The sequence below is a fragment of the Xenopus laevis genome, chromosome 2L (genome assembly GCF_017654675.1).
Source record: "Xenopus laevis strain J_2021 chromosome 2L, Xenopus_laevis_v10.1, whole genome shotgun sequence".
Lineage (NCBI taxonomy): Eukaryota > Metazoa > Chordata > Amphibia > Anura > Pipidae > Xenopus > Xenopus laevis.
In genome coordinates this window covers 146,648,567-146,675,186 of record NC_054373.1, presented here as the reverse complement: position 1 = coordinate 146,675,186, position 26,620 = coordinate 146,648,567, and the positions used below count along the sequence as shown (strand labels likewise).

At 38.2% G+C, this 26,620-nt stretch overlaps 1 protein-coding gene across 1 annotated transcript in view; it reads right to left on the bottom strand.

Annotated features, from left to right (window-relative positions):
- Positions 1 to 26,620, bottom strand: part of lrp1.L (LDL receptor related protein 1 L homeolog) — a 189,981-nt gene that overhangs the window by 103,076 nt on the left and 60,285 nt on the right. The window contains 7 exon segments of the mRNA XM_018247455.2: positions 252 to 395; positions 4,215 to 4,404; positions 5,953 to 6,175; positions 13,722 to 13,884; positions 21,207 to 21,470; positions 23,329 to 23,457; positions 24,671 to 24,790. Of these exon segments, the coding sequence (XP_018102944.1) occupies positions 252 to 395; positions 4,215 to 4,404; positions 5,953 to 6,175; positions 13,722 to 13,884; positions 21,207 to 21,470; positions 23,329 to 23,457; positions 24,671 to 24,790 (1,233 nt within the window).

Below are 26,620 nucleotides of genomic sequence, written 5' to 3'. Positions count from 1 at the left end.
ACAGCAGGAGTATGTTCTTTGCAGCTGCAAAAAAAAACCATTAAGTTGAGAAACTCACAAGTAAACTGTTCAAATTATAAAGACCTTGATAAAGATGTATTAAACATTTACTACACGTTTTTTTTTTATAATAGCAAAAGTTTTGATTGAAGTTACTAAAAATTAAATAAATACAGCACTTGTGTTAAAATACACTTATCTGAAGTACTCCTTTTGTCTTTATTATGTCCTTATTGAAGATGAGTGCTTACTTTTGCATGACTTCCCATCACTGCCAAGACTGAATCCAGATCGGCAACGACAAGTTCTGGTTTTATGACTGTTGGCAAGCAGACATATGTCTGAGCACCCTCCAGGCTTCTTGTACTGGTCTGGTTCGCACGCATGACTTCTCACTTTAGAAGAGAACATACAACATGGTTAGAATGTTTGCTTGTAAGACACAATGCACCATCCACTTAGCCGACCTTCATAGTGAAGACCTTCCAATCATGTTTTCCTTTTAACCAAAACCTAAATGAAGCCACCTAAAGAGAACACACACTCTATGTAGACACAGGGTCCCAATACTTTATTTAGAAATGTTCAGTAGATCTCGAGGCCTAAGTCTTTCTGTACACAGAGCCATACATATATGAGAAGCACCAAAACTGTTTCCATACCAAAGTAATATGAACTCTCATCAATAAATACCATATCCCCCTCTGTGTGAAATATAGTGCATAGCTCGCATAAGGTTACCAGATGTGAATTTCCACGGTTTTTCTCAGCAAACTCAAACACTGCTCAGTAAAATGCTGCTTTAAATGTCAAGTACCTTTATATTAAAAAAGTTTAGGTAAGTGCCCAACAGTGGATAATGCGCTGGAGCTTTAAAAAGAATGCAAAAGAAATCAAGAACATGACACATGCATCTGGATAACGTAGCATGTATCCACAGTTAATATAACTTTTTTTGTAGGGAAATATGCAAGCTTGCAATGCCTCTTCTGACTTTTTAAAGTCTAATGTTTTAGAAAGGATTTAACATTAGCTTTGGCTGGATTCCTAAACCATTTTAACCAATACAAAAGGATTAACACTTTTATTTTTAAATCTATAAATGTCTCGCATATTCCACCTACTATTAAATTTCTACACCCTCAGCGTAAGGACAGCCAATAAAGAACTGACTTCAGCTCTGAACGTGTAAGCACACCCACAATGTATTGCCTGCCAAGCAGACAACCATTTGTTCAATCAAAAAAGACCACACATAAGCAAGGAGCCAATGAAACTAGGTGGTATAAGCTTCTGCCCACCACCCTCCAGAAGGGCAGACTTAAAGGGATACTGTCACGGGAAAAACATTTTTTTTCAAAATGAATCAGTTAATAGTGCTGCTCCAGCAGAATTCTGCACTGAAATCCATTTCTCAAAAGAGCAAACAGATTTTGTTATATTCAATTTTGAAATCTGACATGGGGCTAGACATTTTGTCAATTTCCCAGCTGCCCCAAGTCATGTGACTTGTGCTCTGATAAACTTCAATCACTCTTTACTGCTGTACTGCAAGTTAGAGTGATATCACCCCCTCCCTTTTTCCCCCCCCAGCAGCCAAACAAAAGAACAATGGGAAGGTAACCAGATAGCAGCTCCCTAACACAAGATAACAGCTGCCTGGTAGATCTAAGAACAACACTCAAAAGTAAAAACCCATGTCTCACTGAGACACATTCAGATACATTGAGAAGGAAAAACAGCAGCCTGCCAGAAAGCATTTCTCTCCTAAAGTGCAGGCACAAGTCACATGACTGGGGGCAGCTGGGAAATTGACAAAATGTCTAGCCCCATGTCAGATTTCAAAATTGAATATAAAAAAATCTGTTTGCTCTTTTGAGAAATAGATTTCAGTGCAGAATTCTGCTGGAGTAGCACTATTAACTGATACGTTTTGAAAAAAACATGTTTTCCGATGGCAGGATCCCTTTAAGGACAGCAAGTTGGCTAACTCAAGTAAGGTAAATCCCCTACATTTACACATGTCCTGCTACACAATCAAGAGTCAAAAGCCCATTATACCTCTTTAGGGCAGTCATCTGCTTTAAATGGCTATGTGCGACAACTGCCAAAAAGCCCACCAACAGAATAGCAAAACCTCAAGTTCAGTAAAGAGGGATGATGCAAAAGCATCACAAATAAAATCTCCTAGCAGTTGGCATGCTCTATTATTTAAGAGCTGATTTACACCCCATTCACATTCCAAGCCATTTCTTTCAAGTCTTAATACACGTTAATGCATGGTCACAATAGGCATGAGAAATGGAAGGCTATTAAATAAACGTCTACCATTAGATCATTTCAGGAGTTCATTTTTTTTCACGCTTAAAGGGGTGGTTCACCTTTCAGATAACTTTTAGTATGATGTAGAGAGTGGTATTCTGAGACAATTTGCAATTGGTTTTCATTTTTTATCATTTAAGGTTTTTGAGTTATTTGGCTTTTTATTGAGCAGCTCTCCAGTTTGCATTTTAAGCAATCTGGTAGCTAGGGTCCATATCACCATAGCGACCATGCACTGATTAGAATAAGAGACTGGAATATCAATAGGAGAGGCCTGAATAGAAAGATGGGTAATACAAAGTAACAACAATAATTAATGTGTAACCTTATAGAGCATTTGCTTTTTAGTAGGGGTCAGCGACGCCCATTTGAAAACTGCAAAGAGTCAGAAGAAAATTAATGAAAACCAATTGAAAAGTTGCTAAGAATTGGCCTTTTTATAACATACTAAACGTTACCTTAAAGGTGAACCACCCCTTTAATGAAAATCAGACAGGCCACCTAATATAAGAGCACGTAAATATACTCCCTGGAAAAAATGGATTTCTGCAAAAGGGAACAATGAAAAGCACAAACAATCAGCCACAACAATAACAGGGCAAATGTGTCCCCTACCCCAAGTGCTATGTACAATACACCTTATTCTTTATATTCATGATTAGGTATATTCTTTTTTACCTTGTAGATGAAATGATACCTTTACTGAACATTACAGTTTCACCATAACACACATTAGGGTTACACAGAGCCAGAAGATGCAATAGTACAAATTGGTAAAAGTCAATTACTTAGGGGCAGATTTATCAAGCGTTGAATAGTAAATTTGAATTAGAATTTTCGAGTTACAAAATTCAAACATCCGAATTTTAATCCCTCTATTCAATGTAAATTTGAACGTGAGATTTACCACACCTCGAACGTGGAAACAGTCCTAATCCGAATATTTGCTACCTAAAACCTGCCAAGTTCATGTACATGTCAATGGCTGAAGTCCGTTGAGCCGTTTGGAGATGTTAATAGCCTTCCTGACATTCGAGTTTTTTTTTCAGGAGAAAAATTTGATTAATACGATAAATATGATTCATGATATGATTCGATTTTTGAGGTCGCAACCATTCGATCGAATATAAGCCATTCAAATTTTTCTTAAATAACCTCCCAGTCATATTGTTAGTATATTCAAATGTTTAAAAAATACTCATGAATTCCAAATTCGACCTTTGATAAATGGGCCTCTTAGTATTTTAGACATAAATATGCATTCAAACTTCTAATTAGAATGGGGGTGATCTAACTGGGCAGAGTAGCATGACTCTTCTTCAATACAGGTTTTATAGCAGGGTTATCCAACTCAAGAAACTGCTGTAAAATTACACGCTTTATTATGATCTGCCAAGTGTTGGATGACAAATCATGGTGGGAGTGATAGTTCTTAAAAAAATTACATTCCAGAACAGGTGTGTTAAGGGTTCTCTATCAAAGGTCGAGTTGGTTTTTACCTGGAAATTTTGAATTTTTGAGGGCATTTTTCAGTCAAAACTCGAATTTTTGGATTAAAAAAAAACTAATTTTTATTTGTTTTTTTGTTTTTAAAAACTTAAAATGTTTCAAGATTTATTATACCCTGAACCTGGAAAGCTTGAATCCGAAAATACTCCTGCTAAAACATTTTGAGGTTATGTAGCAGTCAACGGGAGAGGTCCCTTGAACCATTTGAAGATGTTTGTAGCCTTCATGATGTTCGGGATTTTTTCGGTGGGTTTTGCTTTTAAATTCTATTAATTTGAGCAATTCAAGTTTTAAACATTTCAATCAAGATGTAATATTCAAAGATCTTGTAACTGGAGGGGCATGCAATGAGGAAAGAAGCAAAAGTGAAGAACATCCGTTACCTGTTGGTTGTCTGCGCTGATGATAGATGTGTAACGCTCCTCCTTTGTCTACTCTGGTGACCACGTTGTAGTCGGAGCTGTTGAAACGATTGACTCGAATGACACTAGTTTTCTGCTGGGTATTGGCATGGTCAGTATTGGTTGCATATAGATAGTTTTCAAAGACCGTCAGGCCATACAGATGTTCAATCTGCAAGAGAAGGAAGATGAAAATCAAAAAGCTGTCTAATCAATGATGCTCCCTATTATATACCAATAACAAAAATAAAACGTATTGTCATACTATTTATTTTTACACTACACATATAAAAAAAATTCTTTGAAGTAGATGCCCTAGTTTTCTAAGCCTAGTTATTGTGGTTCCCACAGCTCTGCAACCTCCTTTCATCTGTTTTCTGATCAAAGCCACTCCCAGTCTATTCTGTTTAGTGAAGCCTTACATTTTTTTTCACCTGCCCCCACAAGCCCTACCAGGAATAGTAGATATTTTAAAAACAAAAAACATTTTTTTTCTACAAATGGTTTTTATTTATTGTCTGTTTGAGGCAAGTAAGTCATTCATCTAGGCACATTTCCCCAAGCCCACAGAGACCTTTCACAGGTCAAAGGCAGACTATTACTCCCACTACTCCCACGTGTGCTGTTCTGTATTATTTCTCATACACTTCCAGGATGTCGTCCTCTCTTTCAATACTAGCAGCACTTAAATACAGCGACATTCACAAACACTTCTCATAGCTTAAAAAGAGATTTTTGACGGTTTCCTGCCACCTATGTTATTCCCCTTTGCTTAAGCGTTCGCACTTAACAAGCATGAAAGCTCTTTATCACAGTGTGATTATGTCCCGTCACAATACTTTCATTTATATCAATCAATTTACAACCATAAGAGACATAATTATGTTTTCCCCACACGCTTTATCATAAGTGCATCAGCAAGCTTCTCTCTGCTCGGTAATGAGAAGGAAACCGACGTCAGAGCAGAGACGACAAATAGTCTACAGTAATATATATATATATATATATATATATATATATATATATATATATATATATAGCTGATGGAGGTGTACTAAACATTAAACTGTCAGATTACATATAGTAGAGTCAATTTATATAACAGAATAGCTTAGTGCATGCATAAATGATTGCATTTCTGTATTTTTATCTGCCTGCATATGAAAGCCGCCATTAAATTTTACCATAAAATTAATTTGCATGGGCTGTTTTGACCCCTAGAGTGCATAAATATTGCCGTTGCTATTCAAATGTATACACGGTGGGCAATAAATGGCAAATCTACAACGCGTCAATTTGATCAAATTTTTATTACTAGGTTTCCTCCCTGGGTGGTCATCACTTGAAGGACCATATAAATTCAAATTCCATGTATGAATATTAACAGTAGTCTTTATTTCAAAGCACTGCTTATTATAATCTACTTTTAGCTAGGGAGTAAAGCAAGAGGCATTGTTCTGTGTGCAAAAAAGATCGCTATTTAACTTATTTAGACTGATGCATGCGGAGGTGGGCGGAGACTATACAATTTACCTGCGCAGAAGTATTCCCAAAGACAACATGGTACAGCAAATGTATACCTAAATGGAGATTTTTTTATAAACGCCAGCTATTATGCACATAAATACGTTTTGATACGGAATTAAACCCTAAATAACTAGTGGATATTTATACCCTGAATAAGTTGAATTTGTGGAGACAACACAAAATGACAACTTACCAGGAGCCCTTGGATGATGGTGTGTCTGTTTTTGCCTTCATAATCCACAACCTCAATGTAGTCCAGGTATGCATCAGCCCAGTATACCAAGCGGCTCACCAGATCCAGTGTAATGCCGTGAGGAAAGACAATCTTGCTGTCCACAAGCTTAGTCCTGTTTTGCCCATCCATATCACACCTCTCCACTTTGGGGATCTGCCCATAATCAGTAAAAAATAGCTTCCTGGAGAGAGAACAAAGAATGGTGATCTAAAATGTTGTCAATCTTCACCCTTTCAAATATATATAAGATGGAGCACATTTGTGATGGTTTGATTCAATCTAGTCATATTCATGGATGGTCAATTGCACAAAGAATCAGCTTTGTAGTGGCGGATGGTGCCATAGTGGAAGATAATTGGGTAGTTGGTAAGCTTCGCCTACTGTAATGGATGATCAGTCATGGTGCAATGTGGAGAGCAGCCTTGTTGAATGTCTAGACCAGTGAAATGCAACCTGTTGCTCGCAAGCAACATTTTACTCACCAATCCCTTCAATGTTGCTCTCAGTGGCCTCAAAGCAGGTGCTTATCTTTGAATTCCAGGCTTGGAGGCAGGTTTTAGTTTCATAAAAACCACGCGTACTCCCAAACAGAGCCTCGTGTAGGCTGCCATTCAACATAGGGACTACCAAATGGCCAATCTAAGCCCACCAGGGTCTTTTTTATGCTCGTGTTGCTCCCAAACTCTTTTTACATTAGAATGAGACTCACAGGTAAAAAAATATTGGGGACTCCTGGTCTAGACACCAGCTGCTCAGCAGGAGAACATGGCATGAATTATCAGGACATGAGCAGGCTGCACCAACTTCTCCAGGACACACAAAGTGAAAGTTACGTTGTTATTGTACTGCAGAGAGCCATATTTATTTTATAATGTATCAAATGTTTTACCTGCTTCCCTTTTGCATAATATGATTGAGTGTTGGAAATAATTTATGAACAATGTTGACCCAATAAAGATCTGTCCTGGGCCTTAAACACCTAGGCCCTATGGACCATTTCATGTACATACTTCAGAGAAATTGCAGCTGAGTAGCACATGCATCCGAGTTACTCAGACATGTCTTTTATAGGAGTCTGGCTTTCTAGCAATAAGCTGGCGCCTCTCTAGTCCCTTCCCCAAATTTATCTTGATTATCTCATCTGTTTCTGCTTTCAACCTCTGCCTTAGACTTCTATTCATGGCCATATCTAAGGAAAAGAAAGTAGATGGAAATAAAGAAGAACTGTCAATGGTATAAACATAAACCAGATCTGTAGGGGACCTGAGGTTATCTATATAAAAGGATCTTTCTGTATCGTAGAGCACCACAAGATACAGTGACATTTAAGAACTATTGTTTTGTAATTAACATGGTTTTATGCTTGTACATATAAGATCAAGTCAGTCCAGGCTGGCTGTTTAAATAAGTCTGGGACTGCTTCATTTCAGACTTTTTCTTGATAATTTAGAATTTTTATACATTTCTTAAACAGATCACTTATTTAACAAAACATTGCACTGCAAGAAGTCGACATTCCTGGCATTTATTTTACATTTTTAACAGCACTTGAGTTTTTAAAAACGGCTCGAATTGCTGATTTTACTGAATCAGTCAGTGTTAAAGCACATGAAGTGTTAATTTCGGTGGATAGTGTGAAGACAGATTCATCTGAAAGCCACTCTCCAGCTGTCACTAATGTATATAGAATGAATCAATGAGGAATATAAGAGGGTCTGTAATTGGGAAGGAGGCTGAAAAAAAGGGTCATGGCCTTTGCTCAGTCAAGTGAGAAATGCATCAGCCTGGCTCTGAGTACTTGTCTTGTTCATCAGCTGTCTTTCTACTGTAGCCGCTACTCAAACACAGCTCAGAGAAATGCCCCTGTCCTTGGGGAACAAAATACATTATTGCTTTGCTACAAACTATAAATTTATACAGAAGCTCCAGTGCAAAATAGAATAAAACTACCAAACCTGAGGCTAAATAATTTCCCAGCATGCTCAGCCTGACTAAATAAGACTCTCCTGCACCGCATGCTCCTATTAAAATATACAAAATGAGTGGAAAAAGCCAACTGTAGCAATAGTTATAAAGTGTGTACATTTAGAGCTTCAGGCAACCATTCCAATCAGTCTAACGGAAATTATATTGAAACATCGGCTACCACTTTGCAAACAACTTGTTCTTCTGCGATGAACAATAAAGAGATAACGTAGCAGAGATTCAAATGTGAAACCTTTCAGCCTAATGAAAACATGCAAAGCACGCATTAAATGTGCTTAACCATTTTCAGATGATCAGTCTATTTGCTGTGCTACTGATGCGTCATAATTAAAATCTGATCCAATTACATTTGACTGAAAGAGGTTGAATTTTAGTATTTCATGATCTTGTAGCCAAACAAACATAAAGCATATGGTACAATCTAGATAGTGAAAGGACAAAAAAAATTGCGCGTATGTGAACATTCAATTAGGTGTATATATTTTACTTCTGCAGGGAAGAGATATTTAAAGGGGTTGTCCACCTTTAAACCAGCTTTTTAGTATACTAATTTGTTTTAGTTAGTTTTCATATTTTTGTTTTTGAGTTATTTAGCAGCTCTCCAGTTTGCAATGTCATCAATCTAGTTGCTAGAGTCCAAATTACCCTAGCAAAAATGCATTGATTTAAATAAGAGACTGGAATATGAATAGAAGAGAACCTGAATAGAAAGATGAGTAATAAAAAGTAGCAACAACAATAAATGTGTAGTCTTACAGAGCATTTATTTTTCAGATGGGGGTCAATTTCTTCATTGATTACTCAGCAAGTCCAGTTGTTTTTAGATTGACCTATACTAGATATACCATGACCTGGATGAATGAAAATCTTCATAGTCAATAGCCAGAACACTACTTCCTGCTTTTCAGCTCTATAACTCTGAGTTAGTCATAGACTTGAAGGGGGGCCACATGGGACATATCTGTTCAGTGAGTTTGTAACTGATCCTCAGCATTCAGCTCAGATTCAAAAGCAACAGATATGACCCATGTGGCCCCCCCTCAAGTCGCTGATTTGTTTTCCTGCGATTGGTTACCAGGCAGGAACCAGAGAGCTGCAAAACAGGAAGTAGTGTTCTGGCTATTATGTTAGACATCCAGTCACTCCAGCCTTTACACATTGCATTTCTGCCTAACTAACTATATCAGAAACACCTTTTATTTTGCACATACGATCTATTTACCCAGTTTTTATTTTTACACTGAACAATTCCTTTAATAAGACTGTTGCCTGCAGCTGCCCTCAGCTAGACCAAGGGAAGACATAATGGAGGTAGAGGCTATAGAAGGAAATGTATCAGGACACAGGTACAGTATATAACCTATTATCCAGAATGCTCAAGACCTGGGGGATTTCTGGATAAGGAATCTTTCTGTTATTTGAACCAGCATAACTTAAGGGCTGAACCACACAGTGCACCTTCTTCAGATCCAACGTGATGAGATGAAGACTAGATGGATGCGACAAATATAATGTAAGTAATAGGAATGCCGGACCTACAAGCTGCGTGCATCTGATCCAAATAACCTCCCCCAGGTCTTGAGCATTCTGGATAACAGGTTGCATACCTGTATCCTGATACATTTCATTCTACAGCCTCTACCTCCCTTGGTCTAGCTGAGGACAGCTGCAGGCAATCATCTTATTAGGGCCTTTAGGAGTCTGTTATGCCTCAATCTAATATTTGACATATCCCATAGTCTTTACAGAGATTACATTGTAAACATATTCATATCAGTTCATGCCCTAGTGCAGATTACAATATAAGGGCCCATCACATTCAGAGTCACTGTTGTCAGTTTTATCAGGAGCCAATTAACCTGCCTATATGTTTTTGGAGTGTGGAATAAAATATTCCTTATCTGTAATTGAAAGTAACAAAAAGCCAATTTTATGAGACTACCATGGCTTTGTAACCCATTATTGCTTTCCTCTTTGGCACGCTACAGGTAAAAAGCACACTAAATTAAATGTTGGTGTACTCCTTTAAACTGTTTTCTCTTGTTGGGATGGGGTACCGTTTCTCATTAAACTGCCTGGCATGGAAAGAAGTAAGAGTTTAATCTAATGGCACACCCTGGTAGTAAATCCACACCGAAAAAGCTTAGTGGAAAAATCCAATAAGTATTTTAATAAAGAATGTTTAAGAAAGGATTGGCATTGTATGACACGTGGAACATGAGCTAATCCACTTTAGAGCTCTAGCCATTATTATCCAGACTCATTTCTCAGCATTTGGATACATTAGTCCAAGATTTTCTTAGAGCACGCAAAGCAATTCTTCCCCTACTGGAAAGAAATCAGTCATCTTGTTGTGGCTACTGCTCGTCTGTCTGGAGCACCAAGTGAGAAACTATTTGCAAGTGTCACAACAGCCTCTGTACAATGTAAAATATATTGTATTATATAATGTAAAGTGTCTGTTCCTGTACTGTAAATGGCCTGACTTTCTTTGAAGTCGGGAACTATGACAGACAGCCTGATCACCTGCAAATGTGCAGCCTTGGAATCACCACCAAATGGTTCTGCCAAAGTAAGCTAAAATTTACTAAGATAACAGAACTCTTTTCCGTTGATAGAGAGGATGATATTGATGTTGCAGTGCTCTTCTGTACATGCGGCTTTGCTTATGGTGTGTGGGACTCAAGGACTACAATTAAACTAACCAAATGTTCACTCTAAATGCCATTTAATCAGCTCCCTTAGCTTGCCTTAGGAAGCCAAGCCTAAAATTTGGTAACGTCCACACTTGGGCCTATGACACACAGGTGCTCAGGAAAAGAACTGCAGTGCTCAAAACAGCCAATATCACCTGTGTCAGCTATAGACCAGAGACACCATCAGGAGCAGAGTACTAGTGAAGGAACCTTTCAAATATATACCTGTGTGGGTTGGGGTCATGCTAGCAGGGATCCATTTTGATTATCAAGATGCTATTTTAAACCCAAAAGCTCTCTGTAGATCTCGCATGATTCATCCACCGCCATAACCCTCAAGTATATCTTTATTAGAGCGACACATGTACAAACTGTCACTCACATCATCCTGCCATTGTCCATCCACATTGCTGCATGAGGTGACTGCACCCAACTAAGCTCCAAGACATTCTGGGGTATATTTATCAAAGAGTGAAGTTAGAGATCAACACAGTCAACTAGAGTGAAATTCCACCACTGTGCATTCATTTTTATGGGATTTTCAAAAGTTTATTTATCAATGGGTGAAAGTTCATCCTTTCATAAATGCCACAGAAATGAATGGAGAGAGGCGGAATTTCACTGTAGCTGACTGTGGCGATCTCTTCACTCTTTGATAAATATACCCCTCTGATGGCAGGTACCAGCAGAGGAAATAAAACATTAATAAAACATTATAAGGCTAGTTTTGCCCCTGCCACATTAAGGGAGGATTAACACTTATTCTCCTTATAATATGTGCAAATGAAGTGTTTATTACGAAGGGGAGGAAGGAAGATCAGCTGAGGGCCCACAGGTTGAGAGGTGAATATGGATGAAAGGAAAAGGAGAAAAGTGTACTTGGGATGGGGGAGTTTGTGTGGTGGATCCTAAACTGACTGTAGATGTTAATAACCTTTCGTAATATGCTTGTCCAAGAAGTCATTAAAGCCACTTAAAGGCATTAATCAAATCACAACATGCAGCAGTGCATTCCAGTGGTGGAACAACCGGGGGAGCAGGGTGTGCGGGCGGCCAGGGCCCGCACCCGCTCAGGGCCCCCCCGGCAGCCCATGCGCCACTGACAAATGCGGCCATACAGAGGGGGCAGGGCCTGGCTGCGCGTCACGCACCAGGGCCTGCGACCCTCTAGTGACGCTACTGGTGCATTCCACAACCTCACTGCCCTCACCGTGAAGAACCACCTAGCAGCTTCAAATGAAAGTTCAGTTCTTTCAATCTAAAGGGGTGGCTCCTGGTTTGTTTAGTTTAGATGCACATCACTAACAAAAATTCTCAGTGATTTGTGGCCCTCCAAGGGATTTTGAAGCCCATCAACCTTCCAAGGACCTTTCTAACATAAGTGTATGACCTAACTCCCAGGGATAGTGGTATATGTATCTTTCCACTATGACATGTATTACAATCAACACTTTCTTAATCCATAAATACATTTTAATCAAAAGATTATAAACTCCCAATATAGAAATATTGTACATTAAAACAAAAACACTGTAGATAGCTATATAATAACAAGAGCAAAAGGTCAACACCGTTAAAAATACATACATACTCTACTTCTAGTACGTGTTTCTACAAAGTGATGTTATCACAAAATGGTTTTACACTGGAGTTTTGACTCTTCTAAAAAGTGCAGACCACACAGTTCAAAAACCACAGTTACCTATTCAGCAGAAATCTGTCCAGCTGACAAAACCAAGAGAAATTACATCAAAACTTGAACTCTATTAGGAAATTATTGAGCAACATTTATTGGATTTACACATAGTTACATTTCAGTGTCTGTATACACACACACACACACAAACACAGACACATGCATGACAATGCCATTTCCCAAACCTAATCAAACAGATAATTAATTTTTGACTGATTTTTGCGATTTTCTCTGTAATAAGACAAAAACTCATCACTTAAAAACTGGCTGATGCATTAGATAGCTTTAAGAAGGGGTTGGATGGCTTTTTAGCAAGGGAGAGAATACAAGGTTGTTAAAGATAGCTCATAGTACGTTGATCCAAGGACTGGAGAGACTTCAGAAGGTTTTTTTGCATTCCTCTGGATCATCTAGCAGTTAGGTTACTATGCCCATGAAGTCCAACATTATAGGTCTATAGATAACCTGCCTAACTTACTATGTTAAAGGGATCCTGTCATCGGAAAACATGTTTTTTTCAAAACGCATCAGTTAATAGTGCTGCTCCAGCAGAATTCTGCATTGAAATCCATTTCTCAAAAGAGCAAACAGATTTTTTTTATATTCGATTTTGAAATCTGACATGGGGCTAGGTATTTTGTCAATTTCCCAGCTCCCCCTGGTCATGTGACTTGTGCCTGCACTTTAGGAGAGAAATGCTTTCTGGCAGGCTGCTGTTTTTCCTTCTCAATGTAACTGAATGTGTCTCAGTGGGACATGGGTTTTTACTATTGAGCGGTGTTCTTAGATCTACCAGGCAGCTGTTATCTTGTGTTAGGGAGCTGCTATCTGGTTACCTTCTCATTGTTCTTTTGTTTGGCTGCTGGGGGGGAAAAGGGAGGGGGGTGATATCACCCCAACTTGTAGTACAGCAGTAAAGAGTGATTGAAGTTTATCAGAGCGCAAGTCACATGACTTGGGGCAGCTGGGTTACCAGTTCAGAACTCTTTCTGTCCTTCTATCCTATGTCTCCCTGTGGTGGGGTAAATTATGGAAATACTGCAGTGCTTTTTTTTTTTTATTTTTTTTTTTTTTTCAGCGTTTATCAGCATATTTATTTGAAAGTGGTTTTACACTTTCTTTTTTTTTATATTTAATTTATTTATTCAGTTTTTTTTTTTTGTTAAAACAGAGAGTACAACATATAACAGAACAATACAGCAATAAATGTTTTCTCATTGTATGGTCGTCACAGCTCATTAAATACATTTATCTGTATACACAAATACATAAAAAAGAAAAATAAACAACAAATAAAAAAAAAACCCTAGGTTGTAGAATATAAGATTAAACAACTTTCTAATACTCACCCCATGGTTGGATCCAGGGCAATACCTTTAGGATTGTACAGTTCACGGTCAAGAAGGTTGACACAAGTATCTCCATTTTTATTGCAAACAAAGATTCGATCATCAATGTCATCCACAAAGTAAAAGTTGCCTGTTAACCAATCAATGGCCATCTGCTCAACATCTATAGAAAACATAAATAAGACAGTGGTAAATTTAATAGAATCTTCAAATGCAAGTTTTTCAAAAGGAGGTGTGTCTGTGCCCACTGTGAGTCTGGGATGTCAATTTATAATGCGGGCAATATGACCGATGCAGCCATTGTTTTCAGAATAAAGATATGATATTTGTTCTTTTCAGAATAAGGAAAGGAATGTGCAAATGAAATCCAGACAGTAAAGGTGGAAATATCAGTGTGGGAAAGTGACAGATAAAAGGTGTTAAAAGCAAAACCGACTATAAAATCCTGCCGGCAGCTCCCACCGAACAATGTTGCTTTCTGGGAGATAAAGTGCAGAACATTTACAGTTTACCTAGTGCATATACATTCAGTGCTGTATCCAACTCCCAACCATGGGGTTTACTGGGCAATCAACCACCGACATGGAGAAGTTTGGAGGACACTATAGGTAAAGCTCCTTAAACATGTTGTGCATGCATAACCCTACAAGAAATCGATGTACCAGTTCAAAATGAAGGTTTGTATGATTTCTTATGCTGGTATGACTAAAGTGTGTCACTATCACTAGCACACGCATACTATACAATCTCCAGATTAATATAATATGGTTTGTAGTTCAGAAGTCCTTCAGAAAGTCATATTGGATATTAAAGTTGATATGATGTTCCAAAAAAGGAAAAGAAAAAAATCTAGTGCTTTTGACTATTTGATGTTTGGGGCAAAAAGTCCTACTGATGCTGTGTACTTAGAAGTTTGTACTGAACTATATCAAGTGCTGTTCCAGTGTCCCATTAGTAGTAGGGATGCAACAAATCCTGTATTGGGTTTGGGATTTGGTCAAAATCAGGCCTTTTTACAGGACTGGGGTGAATATGGAGTGCCTTGTACAATCAAAACCACAAATATTACATGACTATGCACCAGTGGACAAATTAAGGTGACTACTTCCCCCCCCCCCCCCCGTACACAGTAGTTCTTTTATTTGTATATGAAAATTGGGGGTTGGATTCACTCAAATAATTTGTGGTTAATTTTATTCAGTCAAAGCCTAACTATTATTATTATTATTAGAGAAAACAAAAAAGGAAGAACACGCAATAAAGTTGCGTTCCTAGCAACGCACACAATTTGTGTTACCAGTGCACAAAACAAACAGCATCACACACCTAAAATAATTCACTTCCCCAAACTGATTTAAAGTCTATATGATGTTCAGTGATTGTTTCCAAACAAGAAAGAGGCATCATTCAGTAATAGCTCAGATATGCAGCTCTGAATAGCTGAACAAAAGAATTTGTGCACATAAGTCTAATGAAATATTGGGGTCATTGATCTGCAGCAATCCATAGTTTTTTACCAGTGTGAAAGTCATTACAAACACATCATCATGAATTGGCATCAGCAGAGAGAAAGAAAGGGAGAGCCACAAGAACAAATGCAGATTCTTTGTTTTCCAGATATCACAAGTAATGGGAAGCCTGGCAGGGGCATCAGTTACAACATGAGGCTCATTAGAGATTGAGATTATGTGAATGAGATATCTTACAATAAAGTGTTTCTGCCATGAATTGAGATATTGAAAATTTTCCTCGTGTTTTTTTCACCTACTTTTTCATATCTAAAAGAACCTGGAGCTCAAGTCTAATGAGAAACGCCAGCATTTACACTAGTTAGCCTAATGAATAGAAGCCTATGGAAGTGATGTCAAGAAGCATCATCACAGAAGATAATAAAATGCCAGAAACCTCTTAGTGATCACACATGAAAAAAACAAGAACGTTTCTTGAATTTTAATAACGTAAGTATGTATATATTTTTATTCATAGAGTACTAGTTACATATGCAGCGCTGTTCCCGTAAATCAAATTATTATAGTTAATCCCAAGCATTTCAGCCGAAACAAACATTCTGATAAAAACTGGCACCCATAGTCTGCAATTTATTGGCCCATGTATGGACAGCCTGTCTGACAGATATCCATAAAACAATGACTGCATTGGTGCATTGATGTGATCCTCTCCCAGAAGGTAATCAACCTAGACTTGAACTAGCAGATCATTCAGAATTGGCCCAGAGCTTATGTTCAGTTCACTTTTTAGTGAAATTTATAATTTTATATTCAAAATAAATGAAATATGGTTCATAGAACCCAACCACATTAATTTGCATGTTTCCTAGGAATCTGCTTCGAATCCAGCCAGTCTTGCTGTTATTTCTGGACTTTATATGGGTATTCCAGTTCAGGATTATGTTCCAAATTTGCCGAAGTAAACAAGAGAATTGTGAAATGGCTTACTAAGAAGAATGGGGGAAAAGAACAGAATGTTGAGACACTCTATAAATATAAAAGCAGTCGAGATGTACCACCCTTACTGACTCAGAGTCACAGGATTAATGATGAAGCTTGAAAAAAGGGAATTAAAAAAAAATCAAATGGGAGAAAAGTCTGCAATGAATGCTTAGCACTGAGATAACTTGAATTAGGGCTCTCAACGAAACCCAAAATAGTCTGACTCCCTTAAGTATCATTAATTACATAGTGGCAAAAACTTAATGCTGTTTAGACTCTGGTTAGGGCCACATGGGGAGAGCGTATGGACACAAAATGTACATACTGTTTGTTTATGAGTCGCACAGAATTTGGCTTGCAGAAGAGAAAGGGTGGAGGAAGGTTTTGTAAGTAAGAATAATAATTTCTAAATTTGCTTCTTAAAGAAACTGGCATCCAACATGGGATTATGCATCTGGATAGCACTTAAACTCATGAGTTAGAAAATTACATTTAGGTAATAATATTTTTATTGTATAAAATGTATAGTAAAATAGTAATTAAAAAGCTTTTTGCTGAAATTAAAGGACTAAAGAGCAGACATACTATAGAATGTCAAGTTACAAGAAATCAAAGGAGGGTTGAATAAAATATAAACCAATAGCAGCACCCAAGAGAAACCTGTGTATTACGGACATCGATGCTAGATTGCAAAAATTGCTAAAATACAAAGCATCCAATTAATTAAAAGCTCTTCGGGTGGGCAGCATTTTTCCCGCAAGGCGCCTGCTAAATTGTGACCTCTCGAGCATGATATGCACTCACATTTCGTGTTGGAATGGTGTCAATTCAAATAATGGCTCCTGATTTAATTGCTGTAAGTCAAGTGTGGATATTAATGCTGGAATTACTGGCAGACCCAGAATGGCAGCAAGGCCAGGGTTCCCTTACATCAATGTGCGCAAGAGTAGGCTGAATAGTTTGTGTTCAAACTAAGGCTTTGCAGTCGATTCATAAACAAGCCCCACTGTCCTTCTGTCCTAAAAATGAATTAGCTGGTGAAAGCATAAGATATAAGACATGGACAGTTGGTGCAAAGCATGCTGGACCCAGCAATAAAGGTTCTCAGGCCTAAGACCTATCAGGTGTCAGAGTCAGAGCTTGTACCTATGTGTTATAAACACCCGACTAAAATGTAAACTTGTTTAGGTTTAAGTAGCCTTACCCTACCTCTCTGCCAGGCTGGGAATGACACAGTGGATAAAGCTAATATAAGAATGATGATGTTTGGGGAATAACTTTATCTCAACTGCAAGAGGAACTTTTTATTTGCTGTGAAGACAGAATTCTTACTATCGGCCCATGTTCTCGTCATCCCAATAGCAAATACCCTGATTAGCTTAGCTCTCCAAAGGGCAAGGAAAAAAGAATCAGTTACAGATACTCTGGTCTCACACTGTGTTCTCTAGAAACCTTCACATACCACTTTTCAGTAGCGGCTCTTGGCATGCACAATCTAACAGTGATGGTTACTTGCTGCTGCTCAACGTCAAAGGGAATCATTATTTCTGTTTAGTGATAGCCCTCCCCTAAGGGGGACTAGAAATGAGAGAAGCAGTCCAGCAGTAAGGCTTTTCTTCAAGCAAAGTACAAGTTGTTCAGAAGCCATACACGGCCAAAAACAGGAATAGTGAAGAGAAAAAGACTGAAGAACAGAAGACAAACTATCTGATCTTTATCCCATTTAGTAAAGGGCTCTTTGATTGCAATGGAGATGGCAGAGACCAACAGACAGATCTACATATTTACACAATGTCTGGTTTTTTATAGTAGCTAATTATATATATATATATATATATATAGTCAAAAAAAAAATACTGACACAGCACTCAAGGTAGTAAATGCAAAAAGTTATTTAGAAAAATCCTAACACAGCCCATAGGGCCCTATTCTGGTGCACCCGAATTCGCTTTCAACCCGGTAAGAGTGCGTACACTGAACGTATATACACACACACACACGTGGCTTTCTCTAAGGGTAATGGCTTGAAATGTACCTTAATAGTGACATTTTAAGAAGCCTAAAAATGCGGTGCCAAAGTGTCAAATTAAGAAATTTTCATTTCATTTTCCTCCCACCCCTACCCAGTGTGCGTAGAACACACAAGAAGTGGGATTTCAAAGCCACAGTATCACAATAATTGCTAGCAGTGCATCTTTCCAACAAACTAGTAAATATATATCTATATATCTATATCTATATATATATATATATATCTATATCTATATTTCTTTTTTTTAAATATATATATTAAGGGTTTGCACTGCTTACATTGTTGTGAGTTTTTTTTCCCTGAGGAAGATCACTATGATGTGATTGAAACATTGGAATATCTTTTGCTTGTCTATTAAAATCAGTTACTCTAACTGAGCCTGTTGAGTGATGTATTTTTTTTGTTATTTTCTACACATTTTACCTGCACCCAGGCATGCTGTGTTTTTGTTTGGCGAGTGCTCCTCCATGCTCCATCCTCATAAAGCAAAATATGCAACAAAGCATTGTTGGAGGTGTTATTTTTATTATTTTTCTTTATTTATATAAAGGAGGCACTATACAAGTGCAAGTTCCATGCGTCTAGCAAGGAGTGCTCCAAAGCCAACCTGACCACAGCATAAAGAGTTTAATGGAACTAGCAGAGCAATAATATAAACAGACATATACCCACACCAGTACTAAATGCACTTCTTTAACACAACGATCCCCATCGTTATGCCTGAACAAAAGAATTATAGGATAAGGCTGCCAAATACAAACGGAGCTACAGACATTACACACAGCTATGTAAACAGGGCTTCTGTTAACATAAATTAAGACTCATTTACTCCAAAAGAGATCATTTCATTTTCTTTTTATCATCATCATTTTCTGTTCAACTAGCAATTTAAAAACACATAAGGCAAGTACTGGGTTTCTGGTGAAGAGCAACATTCAAGCTCAGCTGGTCATACAATGCTGGTCTTTAGGGCAAGTCTAATTTTCTACACTACAGGGGACTGAAAAAGGCAACAAAGACTGCAGGGATTATGGACCAGTTTCTACATTGCACATGGACACATGTAGTTGCTAGTCATGTTTGTAATGAGGCGTCTGATGGAGAGGAAGTTAGATGGATAGCCTACTCTTAACATACACACACCCACCAGCAGCAAATATATAGTGAAACACAAGGCTACATTCATCCTGATTACACGGGCCTAGTGACTAGGTTTTGCATCATATTTTTGTGCAGTTCCTTTGATTATAAGATGTCAGAATGGCATCCCAGTCATGACTGGACCGAGATTCAAAATAGTCCCTGGCATTTTAATTGCTCAAAGGGCCAAACAGTTCTACACAAACCTGACAAGTTCTTTAGGGCTACTTGCTGCTGCCCTTCTGAAATTTGCCAGTGTGTCCAGATTGCCAGTCTGGAGTTGACAGCCCAACATAAATGAACGCAGCTTTAATTGAGATTGGATCCTGGTGATTTGCTTCTATGGCAGGTACAATATGCTGTTTTGTTATGATTCCCTTTATTTACTAGCAGGATGTCCCTGAATGCTGGAAGTTGCACCTAACAACTCAAGCGACACGACCTTCTATTCCTAATCAAATTATTTCCAATGACAATGTTTCCAACAGACTGCAGTAGATGTAGTATGCTTTTCTAAGACTAGAAACTTAAGTATACGTGGTGGAGAATGGATGCCAGATTAGCTGGTCAAATCGCTAACACTGCATAAGCATTTAATACAGCACTCCCCCAGCCCATCATGGTGCTAAACTCTTGGAATGTTTCAATCAGAATTTTCTGGGATAAAATGGCTTAAACCTCAAGGACATAAGTGTTAGCTTTGTCTTGCATGCACATGTTGTAAATCTCCTTAATACCAAAGCATGCATTGTTACAGGCACTGCTTAGAATTAAAGAACGCTAATAACTTAAACTCCTTTCTTAATACACAAATTAAAAAAAAAAAACACTGCTCCAATTTTAGTAGCAGTCTATAGTTCACCCAAGTACATGTGCTGCTGTTCTTTGTTTGCAGAACATCAGGGAACTTTCTAAACCCCACTGTGCACTACATAAAACCCACGTATCACTAAAAGTATAAACTGATACATCCCTGAAGAAGCAGCCTAACTGCCCATGTAATTTCATTTATTTTTGGAGGGACCGTAAAGTTAGGGTTTCAGGACAAAATGTTTCACACAGTGAAGTATGATCAATTGTTTCTCTGATCAATGATCAGTTTCAAAATCAACTTTGAGAGCAGTTTTCTATTCTGTGCAGCGTCCTAGAGATGAAGAATATAGGCGTGCTTCTTTGAAGGTAAAACTTGCACCCATAGTACAATCAATGTAAATAGTTGCTTGTAAACAGAACTACAAGCAGGCAAAACCCATTTAGCAATGTGCCTTGGTGAATCAATTTTAAAAAGTAGCATATAGTGCTGCATTCAATATGCAGATAGTATGGTCATGGTTTTGCAACCCACAGGTTTAGATTTACTATTGTATGACATAGTAACCTACCCTAAATACCCTAGTGCTAAGCCAATTTATGCCCTTGACAACAGTGACCAACTATTGCCATTGCGGAGATCGGGCAGTTTTAAAAATCCTGTTAGATTGCAGCCGCATCTGGTTGTTAATGCGGTGCCGAGATCCAACCGCCGTATTGGCTGTATTATCATCCAATCGTTAGGCCCTAGGGCCCATGATCGGATTAGCGAAATCGCCAACTGAGCAGATCTCTCCATATATGGCCACCTCTGATAGTTGATGATGGCGATGCACATATATAGTCATGTGTTTAAATGTTGGGAGGCAGACAGACAGATAAATTCCATGTTAGAGAGCATAAATTAACAAGGTGCTTGTGTTTAAAGAGTGCACTTGGGCTCACTTATCAAGCATACAAAGATTCACATCTCCTCAAAATAAAAATACATTCACTAACATAAATAAATTCACGGTTCCAAGCACAGACCCTCAGAAACCCAAAATAACTTACGGTGAAGACTCAAAGAGATGTTGATACCGCGTTCTTCAACAAAGCCTTTTAAATTGGGGATCTTTGCACAGTTCAACGTGGTTTGGGACGGGCTTTCCCCCATGTGGACCCAACAAACTGTCTCTTCTGCATAGTTAAAATCCATGGCTGTAGTCTGTTTGGTGCTGGTAGGGACGATTGTAGTTACCGCTGTTCCACTTAGGTAAGTTGCAAGGATATTCTGGGTACTTGCAATAAGCAGAATTGTGGGTCTGTCCACTGGTTCTAAATGACAATTTAAAGAGAAATTAATGTTAATTTGATGTCACTGCCCAAAACCAAATTTATGCCTGGGGCCATACTTTGCTGTGAAGAATATGCTAGCATGTGAATAATACAAACCATTTTTTTTAAAACTCTTTACACAATAACATTGGTTGTGGTTTGCATGTACCCAGAAAACAAATTCTGTCTGCCTCGATTGCACCCACATTGCCATCCAAAGAAGTCAAGGTCAAGAACAGATAACAGTTCAAGTAGCAGTCTTGGCTGACTCAAGCTTTCATAACATTGTCACATTGTCAACAGTTAGAAACCTCACTGCTTCACTGAACAGCTAAAACATACAAGGTGGCTTTATTTCCATTGGGTAAGGGTAATCAAAATGTCAGGGAAAGCTGCAAGTTACTCCTCATTGACAACAATGCGATTGCAGCATCATGAGCAGCCCAGAGCCTGCTTTGGTTTTTCAGTGTTTACACTGGAACATTTTTTGGATGACAGTGTCAGGTAAGTTGTATCTACTGGGTAGATCAATTTGAGTAAAAGACATACATGGAGAAACAGATCTCCTGGTTGTCGTGTAACTCTCTGCATCTGTATTTTCTAAAGAAAGAGCTGCCGTGCAAAGCTCTATACTTGAGATTTTAGGTATCTTAATGAGTAAGAATTCGACCTCTACTAAGCAGATGAATAAACCATAAACTAAAGTATTTGCCATGTTACAGGTGAATACAATAATTCACAAAGTTCCCTTTTTTAAAACTTATTTCACATTTAAAAACACAACACTAATGTGTGCTGGTTGTTTAGTTTGTTTTGCTCATCATACTTTTGTTAAGGTGTTTTAATCTCCGCTACTGTGACAGTGTATAATATATGTCAGCTGCCTACTGTGGGACACTTTTCCATCGACTTCAGTGCAAAAAAGTTTCTCCCCCAAGAGCAAACCTGATGTGTCTGGGATGGCCTGCAATCACAATATTGTCAAAGATGCCAACATTCTAGCAGGTGCTTTAACGGCTCATTTTGTTACCACACTCAATGGCCGTTTGTTATTGGATGACAATTCTTGGCCTTGGTCAATTTGGCCAAATAGCTTAATGAATCAGATTATGCATCAGTTTTACCAAATCTTAGAAAATCCTTATTATGATATAGGGCCAAAAACTTGCTCCAAAGTCATCAAATTGCTTGAATAAGGTGTGACAAAATGACTGCAAAGCTTGATAACAAGACAACAGCCAAAAATGGAATATCTATACAGTACATACAGAAATCATTTAAATTCTGTCCTGGCTACACATTTTTTTGTCCTTGGTCCTAAGCAATGAATTTAATCATATTCTTTCAATTCATTGTTTATATATTTTTGATACATTTGTCCCATTATATTTGAAACAGGATCAAATATCACAGTGTCCAAAATTCTCTGTATAGCCTTGCTAAAGCCTAGTATCAGACACTACAATATTCTTTATTCTCCCATTATACTAACATTACATAATACATGTCTAATGACAAACACAGTCCAGAAATATGACAAACCTATAATGGAGTGCTCTATTTCCCATATAAGTTTCAGATTTCAGAAATATATTTCCCGCCTCTATAAAGAAGTCTTCTTTAAACAGTAGCTAATTATTCAGACTATAATGATGCACACTACCTGGCTGTATCTCTTCAAAATAATGAATTTATTCCCCATTTACATCCTGCTGCCTGCATAATAAATACCAGCCAAATGAATTACTGTTTAATGAATTAATACAGCGCTAATCTGGGAAGTCCATTGATCTAATAATGTTCCCAGTTAAATACACAACACAATACTAGCGTTATAACAAATCAACAGCACACATACCATTTTTGGCTTTGCAGGACTTGTTATCTGGCTGCAGCAGATATCCTTCCACACAGCTACACGTAAAAGATCCTTCTGTATTAAAGCATGTCTGGCTGCAGGTCCCGTACACTGTGCATTCATCAAAGTCTGAACAGAGAGAGAGAAAAGATTGTAGGCAGAAGTTACATATGAAGACAAGTAGGAGACATTTACACTATCAATAACATGTCACCCACCAGAAAATGGATTCCGACTGCTGAAATTCAAATATTATTCACAATAATTAATATCATATTTTATAACAAACAGAACAAGAAGTCAATCAATAATAAGTTAAGGGATGCTGAGCATTCTAAATCATTATAATATAAACTGAATCTATGAGAAGCTGGATACCCCAATTTATTTATTTATTATTTATTTTTTTATTTATTTATCTATTTATTAGCACTGGAGACAAACATCACTGGTGATGTTGCCCATAGAAAACAAAAGCAAAGATCTGATAGTTTGCCATCTTGTAGGTTACTGCTGAAGTCTAATTGACAATTAGTTGCTATGGGCAATATCATCGGTGACCGTTTTCCTCCAATATTTTACACAGAATGATAAATAGGCCCCGTTATGATGCAACCACAAGTTCCTCTCATAATGGCAGAGCTAAAATGCTGTGTTTTCAATCCACCGCACTCCAATTATCTTACACTGCAATGGTGGTGCTGGTCATCCGTTGACCCGGCAAGGTCTCGCAGCAACAGCAATTTATGCGCATGGATACACACATACACTATTTTTCTACAGTCGGGGAAGTGCCCCTTTCTTTATTTCATAACACCACTGGTATCAACGTTTCGGAGGGTACACCCTCCCTTCATCAGAGTTAAAATGCTTACATTTGATTCCCAATTTCTTTCAAACGTAAGTGGTGGGGAAAATATGCATGACTAAGTGATAGCAGAACAACCTACAGTATATACAGAACATGCACAATGTGTTGAATGTTTATCAGCATCATGAATCCACAATTCATCAAACAGATGAAAAAAGGTTTGCACAAAGTTTTCAAAAGATTGCACACAAATGGTTCATTTTTAGGGGTTTTGTTATTTTTATTCCCATGGCTGCTTTTAGCTTTTCAGTTCCTGCTTAAAATATAAGCTTCTTTAGAGCATTAACCACCGGAAAAGCTACTGGATTTATTACATCATAAATGACCACACTAGTATTTTTTTTCGTCCAGATTGTCAGCAGAATATCACGCTCTGCCGAGATGTTGATTTTCTAATAACTTCTTTTTTAGGCCAAAATTCTGATTCAACATTTGGATTTTGCTGAACCTGCCACCACGACCTAAACTGACCTTTGCAAGTCTTTCCGTCTTCGACGAGTTGGTAGGAAGCGTTGCAGTAACAGACAGGTCCGGTCATGGTACGTGCACAGTGATGCTGACATCCCAGCTCCGTACAGTTGTGTGCATATTCTAAAAAGAGAAAGCACATCAATGCTAGAGAAAGCAGTATCAGAGGATATGGTTTATGCCATCACTCACCCTGGGTTGTAAAGCAAAATTAAAGGAAAACTATACCCCCAGAATGAATACTTAACGGTCAGATAGTTTATATCATATTAAGTGGCCTATTGCAAATTCTTACCACACTGCAATATATTGGGAGGCCTGGGACCCACCGGGGTTGCTGTCCAGGGCCCCTCCCCCCCATGCTGTGCCCCTGTGCAGCCCATACTAAATTTGCCACGACCGCCCGAAAAGGGGAGTGTGGATCTGGGCTGGCGGGGCCCACAAGAGCCGGGGACCCACCAGGTTTTTTCGCGGTGTCCCGCAGGAACAGTCCGACCCTGGGTTCATGTGACCTAACATGTATGTGTGCCCTTGGTTTGTTTGTGTGCACCTTGAATCATATGGACCATGGGGGAGCCCCTTAGTTCTTTTTCTATTTAGGATTACCCAATGGTACATACTACTAAAAAACATTTTTCTGAAAATGCTTTATTTAGATGAAGCAGGGTTTAACTTAGGAGTATTTTTATGCAATATATGTTTAGAGAAACTTACATTGTTCAGGGGTATAGTTTTTCCTTTAAGGTTAATACATAATAGAAAAAACACAGTTTACATGGTCTTCAACAGCCTGCATGTCTCCGTATAAATATAGACATTCCAGACAAAGTATGGAACATCTTATTGTCAAGGACCTCACTCTCCCTCTCAAATTCCTTACTGGTTTGATATCTGCTGGCAAAGCCACAGTGGATATGGAAACTCCAGTTTAATGCGGGCAGCTTCCACACCAATCAGTGAAAATACTTTTCTTATGTCCTTGGCAGGTAAGTAGTCATAAACAAAGCCATTCCCCCCAGCCAAAAAGAAAATGGCTTCATCGTGTCTAGTTGAAGCACGTGTAGAAATATAAATCTCCTGGGGGCTTGTGGGCCTGGCACACAACATGCACCATCATTAATTGGGCAGATTAATTATTATGTGCAATGATTCCATAAAGTGTGACTGCTTCTCATCTAAATAATTGCCACACAGGAGCCTTAGAAGTTGCATTCACACAACAAAGAACAGACATCAAGTTGCAACAAATTGTACTAAGCATGTTTGCTGGCATTTCTATCACTTACATCCTAAAACACAGATCCCCCCCCGGCATTCAAATGGAAATATAGTAAAAGGCAATAATAATAATAATAATAATAATAATAATAACTACAGCGCTCATACTAGCTGACCTGCAGAAGTTTCTCAGATATGTTTAGCAAAACCTGTATAACACAACTGTCCTCATGTAGAACAGTGGTCCCCAACAAGGGGCTCATAAGCAGCATCCAAAATAGGATATAATTAATCCATATAGGAAGCAAAATAATCATATTGGGTATGTTTAATGTTTGATTAATTTGTTAGGAGCCTTAAGGTATGGAGAAAGATCTCTTATCTGGAAAACCCCAGGTCCTGAGCACTCTGGATAATAGGTCCATACATGTGTCTGTGTTTGATGCAGTTTAGTGGTCTTATTTGCTCTGCCTCAGCTAAAGTTTAAAGGAGAACTAAACCCTAAAAATGAATACAGCTAAAAATGCCACATTTAATATACTGCAGCAGCCTACAATTTCAGCTTCTCAATAGCAGAAATGATCCAGGTCTTCAAACCTGTCAAAGGGGGTCACCATCTTGGAAAGTTGAGAAGCTAAGCTTATAGGTAGTCACTAATTATCAAGCAGAAATTGAGGTTGGCCTGTAATATAAGCGGATGCTACAAGGCTGATTATTAAATTCTGATGCTAGTTG